The 6,427-nt window shown below is 71.0% G+C and overlaps 1 protein-coding gene across 1 annotated transcript in view; it reads right to left on the reverse strand.

Moving 5' to 3' along the window:
• Positions 1-6,045: 6,045 nt before the first annotated feature.
• The window catches only part of AURANDRAFT_60580 (hypothetical protein), a gene marked incomplete at both ends in the record, with an annotated part of 3,283 nt that continues 2,901 nt past the window's right edge, over positions 6,046-6,427 (reverse strand). Inside the window, one exon of the mRNA XM_009034469.1 lies at positions 6,046-6,390. Within this exon, the coding sequence (XP_009032717.1) occupies positions 6,046-6,390 (345 nt within the window). The remainder of the gene's footprint in view (positions 6,391-6,427) is intronic.

Genomic DNA, 6,427 nt, shown 5'->3' on the forward strand with positions numbered 1-6,427 from the left:
CTCCGTCGAGACGCTCATCGCGGTGAACGACGACGCCAAGGGCGCGGCGTTCGGCGACGCGCTCGGGGACGTCGCCAACTTCCTCAAGCCGACGAAGTAGGCGCGCGCGTCGCGTTACAACCGCCAGGCGAGCGCGGGCACGGGCGCCCCGGACGCGGGCCGCGCGGCGCTGGGCGCGTCCCAGGGCCGGCCGAGGACCGCGGACCCGTCCGGGAGCAGCGACGCGTAGTACGTGCCGTTCTCCGGCGCGCCGGCGCGCGCGGACGAGAGGAACGAGCTCACCTCGGCGCCGTTGGCGTTGAGCTTGCGGAAGCCCTGGCCCCGGGCGTCGGAGAGCCACGTGACGCCCAGGGCCGCGGAGGCGCACGCGGCGGCCCACCACTCGACGTAGGTCAGCAGCGCGCCGTCGGCGAGCGCGGCGCCGCGGTCGCGGCCCGAGTGCGCGCGCGCGAGGCCCGCGTCGAAGGACGCGACGTCGTAGGTGCGCCCGAGGTCGCGCCGGAGCCTCTCTACGAGCGTCGCGTCGTCGGCGAGGAGCAGCGCGGTCCGGGCCCCGAGCGCGGAGAGCGCGGCGGACGCGAGCGCGGACGTCGCCGCCGCGCGGGCGTCGACGTAGGCGGCGACGGCGCGGGGCGATTTCGTCTTGCGGCCCCGGAGGTCGCGCGCGAAGGTCCGCGCATGGACGACGGCGTCGAACAACCGCGGCGGCCGCGGGCCCGCCTGTGTTGGGATTGGCTCATTCTTGGACGAGCGCTTTTCTCTCGTCGAGCTCTCCGCAAGAATCGCTTCGAACGACGTCGGGTTGAAGATTCGGTTTCGGCGCGGGGCCCCGCCGCGACGAGCGCCTCGAAGGTGGCCGGCGGGCCGCGCCAGAGGCGTCGCAGGCGGCCCATGACCGCCGCGTTCGGCCCGCCGAGCACCGCGCGCAGCTCCGCGTCGTGCGCCGCGTCGAAGCGGCCGCGCTCGCCGGCCGTCGCGTAAGCCGCGAAACGGTCGGCCGCGCAGTCGTGGCTCGGCCCGGCGCCGCGGCGCCGGAGCCGGCCGCGGCAGTCGAAGGCCTCGCAGAGCTCGGCGAAGGCGTCGACGGCGACGAACGCGAGGCTGGAATTTCGCGCCGCGGCCGCGCGGAGGTACCGCGGCACGCGCCGCACGACGTTCCCCAGGCCCACCGGCCCGTGGCCGAGGCCCTGGCACGACCGCTCCAGCACGAGTTCGTCGCTGCGTGGTGCCGTGGCCAGTGTCGCGGCCCGAGCCCAGGCCTCGTCGTCACCCTGCGCGGCGACGAGGCACCAGGCGCCTAGGAGGCGCGCCGCCATCGTTAGGCCAAGACGGCTTGTCGAGTGTGGACACATTGTGGAGGTTTTTGGGCGAGTCGTGATTAGCGCGAGCTCCTCGCTGGCGACTCGAACGCGCCGCCATGCGCTTCGCCGTCGTCATCGTCGTCGTCATCGGCCTCGGGCTCGCCGCTGCGAGGCCGTGCGCCGAGATCACGCGGCGAAAGAAGTGCGAAGCGCAGTCGCACCTCTGCGCATGGGACGAGGAGAAGCAGACGTGCGGCGACGCCGCCGAGACCTCGGGCCTCGGCGACGCACCTCGCAAAAACTCCTCAATCAGCTCGACGTCGTCGACTTTGACGAGGGCGTCTGGACGAGCGATGACCAACACCTCGTGGTGGAAACTCGCGCTGAGCGCGCCGGCCGTCGTGCCCGACTTCGCGCTCGTCGCCCGGCACGTCTGCGACATGCCGGCGTGGGCGGACGACGTCGCCCTGGTCGACGAAAGGGCGCGCACCAACCGGGACATCGACCTGCTGCGCGGAAACTGGAGATACTTCCCCGCCGGCTGCCGGAGCCGCGGCGGTCCCGCGTGGGACGGCCACGGCGAGGACCCGAACAAGGCCATGGACGGCCTCGGCCACTTCGGCCTCGTCATCGCGGACACCATCGCGAAACGCCGCGGCGCGCGGACGCGGCCGCATTTCTTCGGCGAGTCCGCGAGCGTCTCCGCGATCTACCTCCGCGACGTCGCGGGCCTCGGCGACGGCTTCGCGCCCGCGCTCTACTGCCACGAGACCGACGCCTGGCTGAAGCCTTTCAACCATCTCAAGAAGAAGTTCGACAAGGATTACGGCAAAGCGCGGAAGGCGCTGCGCCGCTACTTTTACGACGCGTACCCGTCGGGCGACGATTTCCTCCGCGGCCACTTCGAGTGCTTCCTCGCGCCGCCCCTGGACGAGTGGTTCGGCTTCGACGCGCTCCCGCCGGAGGACGACCCCGCGTGGGAGCGGCGCGCGGTCGCCGAGACCTACGCGGCGCTCGGCCGAGAGGCGTTCGCCGGAGGGTGCGGCGCGGACGCGGGCGACGTGCGGGTCATCGTCCACGCGCGCCTCGGCGATTTGATCGGCGCCACCCACTCCGGCGCTGTGCAAAAGGGAAACAGCGCCGACCGCGTCGAGGGCGAGCACCTGCGGAACGCGCTCCGCATCGTCGCGGCGCTGCGAGCGCGGCTCCCCGGCCGCGTCGTCCGCGCGCTCGTCCTGAGCGACTCGCCGCCGGAGACCGTCGCCGCGACCCTCGACGGGTTGGACGTCGGGATACGCGTCGGCCGCAAGCGGCGCGACGGCGCGTCGCGCCTCGTCGACGGCCGCACGGCCGGCCTCGAGCACGACTTCGACGTGAGCTTCCACGGCGCGGGCAACCCGCTCGTCACGCTCCACTGCATGGCGACCGCGGACCTGCTCCTCGGGCCCGAGAAGTGCGGCGACCCCTGGGTGCCGAGCGCGAGCCACGAAAAAGTGAACAACTTCCGCGTCAGCAGTCTCGGCGGCGAGCGCTGCAGCCACCTGCTCAGCTTCGGGCGCGAGCTGTCGGCGCGGGGCCTCTTCCGCGGCCTGCCCAGGGAGCCCCTCGACGCGGCGGCCGTCGAGGCCGGGCTCGAGACGGTCGTGCGGAAGTTGCAGAGACGGGGTGTGATAGGTTAGGTGGATACGCCGGGGGGTAAAGGGTGAATTTAGTCTATGAGGCCTTGCATGCGAATCGCCAAACTTTCGCCACTGCTGGCAGTAACACAGCTCGTGCCGGCCTCCGAGCGCCGACGCCGACGTCGAGCTCGCTACCGCGGCGACGAACACGGCCGCCGCGCGCCTCGTCGACGCCGCTCAAGATGGCCATCCACGAGCTCTTGTACTTCCCCGTGACCGCCTTGGGGGAGCCCATCCGCTTGGCGCTCGCCGTCGGCGGCGTCGATTTCAAGAACACGACGACGCGCAACGATGACACTTTTCACGAGCGCAAGAAGTCCCTCTCTCCGTTAGGCGAGGCTGGCCAGGTGCCCATCCTCGTCCTTCCGGACGGCAAGGCCCTCTGCCAGAGCCGCGCGATCCGTGGCGGCCGGCGTCCGAACTGTTGTGCGCGCCCGCATGGTTTTGTTTGTTGATCGCCGCGCGCGCGCGCGCGCGCCGCCGTCGGGTTTTCGACGCCGCCCCACCGCGCGCGCAGTCCGCTACCTCGGAAAGGTGTGCGAGTTCGAGGGCACGCCGCTCTACCCGACGGACCCCATCGCCGCCTACGAGGCCGACGCGCTCATCGACCTCGCGGACGACATGCGGTCGCCCGTCGCGTCGACGTTCGGCATCGCCGACCAGGCGGAGAAGGAGGCCGCGCGCGCGGCGCTCTGGGCCGAGGGCGGCAAGCAGGCCAAGTGGGCCGCGGCGCTCGACGCCACGCTCGCGAAGGATCCCATGGCGACGCTCACGATCGGCAACCTCTACGCCTTCTGCATGGTCAACATGTTCCGCACGCCGACCTTCCTCGACGGCGTGCCGCCGGGCGTCTTCGACCAGTACGCGAACATCGCCAAGCACCACGACTGGATCGCGAACCTCGCGCCCGTGAAGGCGTATTACGCGGACAAGGAGGAGCGCGAGGCCTTCAAGCCCCTCGCCGCCGAGCCCGCGGCCAAGAAGGCGAAGACCGACGCCTGAGGCCGGACGTCCGGCGGGGCGTCGCGCGACGACCGGCGGGGAGCCCCCACCTAGATCACATCCCCGAAAAGAATGAGTAAAGCCCCCGCGGTCTCAGACCTCGAGCTCGTCGTCGCTGCAGCCAGCTGCTCCCGCAGACGCTGTCCGCGCGGGGACTTATGCCGGGAACGACGGGGCGAGGGCAGGAATCGAAGGGAGGGTGGATCAAAGGGAAGGGCTAGGGTAGTGGAGGAACTTGTGGAGGACGGAGGCGACGGCGCAGGGGGCCGTCCGCAGTGTCGAAACCAAAAATTTTCGTGAGATAACCCGAGATCCGTTGAATCAAAAAGTTTGCACTTGAAGTGCAATGTTGAAGTTCAATTACCACGTTTCCCCGATTTTTTTGCCCCCCAAACGCCTCCAAATCGCCTTTTTTCGACATATAACGAGCTTATGTTGACATGATTTGATATAGGCGACCAATTTTGCCGAGGTTCGACGACCTCGCCCTTCCCTAGGCGTACTGGCGGCCCAGGATAGCTCCCTAGACGTACTCCGGCCGGCCAAGATAGTTAGTTACTTAATTCCTATGGGGGACGCCAGCCCTATGTGTGGTTCGACACTGGCCGTCCGCGCAACTTCAGTGTGTGCAACACAAAGTGCGTCGCCTCACGGACTGCGGACGATGAGCGACGAAAACAACCAAGGGAGACAGATTTTGGTCACATTTAACTTCAAGCGACCCCTCGCCGCGACGAACGACCCGCAGGCCGACACGGACGACGACGAGTTTTGCATCGAGGCCTTTGAATCCGAGGCGCGCACGTCCGACGGCGCGGCCGCCGCGCCGCCGGAGAAGAAGAAGCGGGGGACCGCGGATGACGAAGGGGCGGGCCCGGACACGGCGCGGGACTGGATAAGCGCACTAGCGCGGGGCTCGGACGCCGCGGCCTCCGGCGCCCGCGAGCGCGACGCGCGACTCGCGAACGGCGACGGCGACTCGCCCGGCGAGGCCGCGGCCATGCAGCTCGAGGAGGCCGCGTCGGCCGGCGGCGACGACGCGGAGGTGACGCGGCTGGTCCCTGGAGTGGTCCCTGCAGGGTGCGGGCCTGGGGACAGATTCTGGGTCTTCTTCGAGGACCGCAAGTACTGGGGCGTCGTGCCCCGCAGCGCGCGCGCGGGTGATACCATCGCGTGCCGCGCCGACCGCCTCATCCCTGCGTCTGCTCTGTGTGTGTCCGTGCCCGAGGGCCTCGCGCCGGGACAAGCACTGTCGATACGCACGCCCGGCGGCGGCGTTGTCAGCGCGCTCCTGCCCGCGGGCGCGACCCCGGGGACGATCGTCTTCTACGTCGACGGCGTATTACGCACCTCCTCCTTCGAGTCGCTCGCCGCCGCGCCGTCGCCCGCCGCGCCGGCGCCCGACGTCGCCGAGGAGAAGAGCGGCCGGCCCAAGCGCTGCGGCGCCTGCGCCGCCTGCCGCGCAAAGAGGGGCGCGCCCTGCGTCAGGCGCGGCTCCGCCATCGGCGACCGGGACGGCGTCGGCCCCGCGCTCGATGCCGTCGCGCCCCGCGTCATGCGGGCTCCGGCTCGGGCTGCGGCTCGGGCTGCGGCTTCGGCTTGGGCTCCCGCGCCCCGTCGCACTCGGGCTCGCGGCGAGCGCCGCGCGCCCGCGGCGGCCCCCGGCGCCCGCGACGGCGGCGGCACGTGCCTCGGCGAGCTACGATACCTCGGCGCCACGAAGATCGGCTGGCTCGAGGCCCACGGCATCGATACCGTCGAGGCGCTCGCCAAGATCGTCATCCGGGAGCCCGATGGTGCGTACAACCCGATGAACATCCAGATCACGGGAAACGTCCGCCCGGACCGCGCGGCGACCACCATGGCCAAGTGGCGCGCCCTCGCCCAGGCCTTCCTCGAGAATCGGCGTCTGAATCCCTCCTTCAAACGCCGCCGAGACGACCGCCGAGGCCTGCGCCGCGCGCACTGATCTTCCAGCCGGCGCCCGCGCCGACCGACGCCTGAGGTAGCGACTTGTATTGACGGCCCTTCCGAACTTTGAAAATGTGGTTACGGCTCCGTATTCAGATCTCGAGCTCGTCGAGCTCGTCGTCGTAGGGCGCGGGCGGCGCGCGCGCGGCGCCGCGGAGGGAGAAGGCCTTGAGCTCCTCGGTCGGGAGGGCCGTCTCGTCGGCGAGGGACGAGAGGCGCTCGCGGCGCTCGTCGGCCCAGGCGTCGTCGCGGGGCGCGGCGTCGCCGGTCGAGCCCCAGCGGCCGAAGAAGGACGAGTCGGCGTCCTCGCGGTGGTCCGGCGGCCGGTAGTGGTCCGGCGGCGGCGGCGGCGGCGCGGCGTTGGCCTCGTCGTGCGCGCGCTGCTGCTCCTCCTCGCTGAGCGCGAGCGCGAGCGCGAGGTCGCGGTCGATCTGCTCCTGCTCCAGCGGGTCCAGGTGCGCGGCGCGCACGGCC

Source organism: Aureococcus anophagefferens, assembly GCF_000186865.1.
Source record: "Aureococcus anophagefferens unplaced genomic scaffold AURANscaffold_1, whole genome shotgun sequence".
Taxonomy (NCBI): Eukaryota; class Pelagophyceae; order Pelagomonadales; family Pelagomonadaceae; genus Aureococcus; species Aureococcus anophagefferens.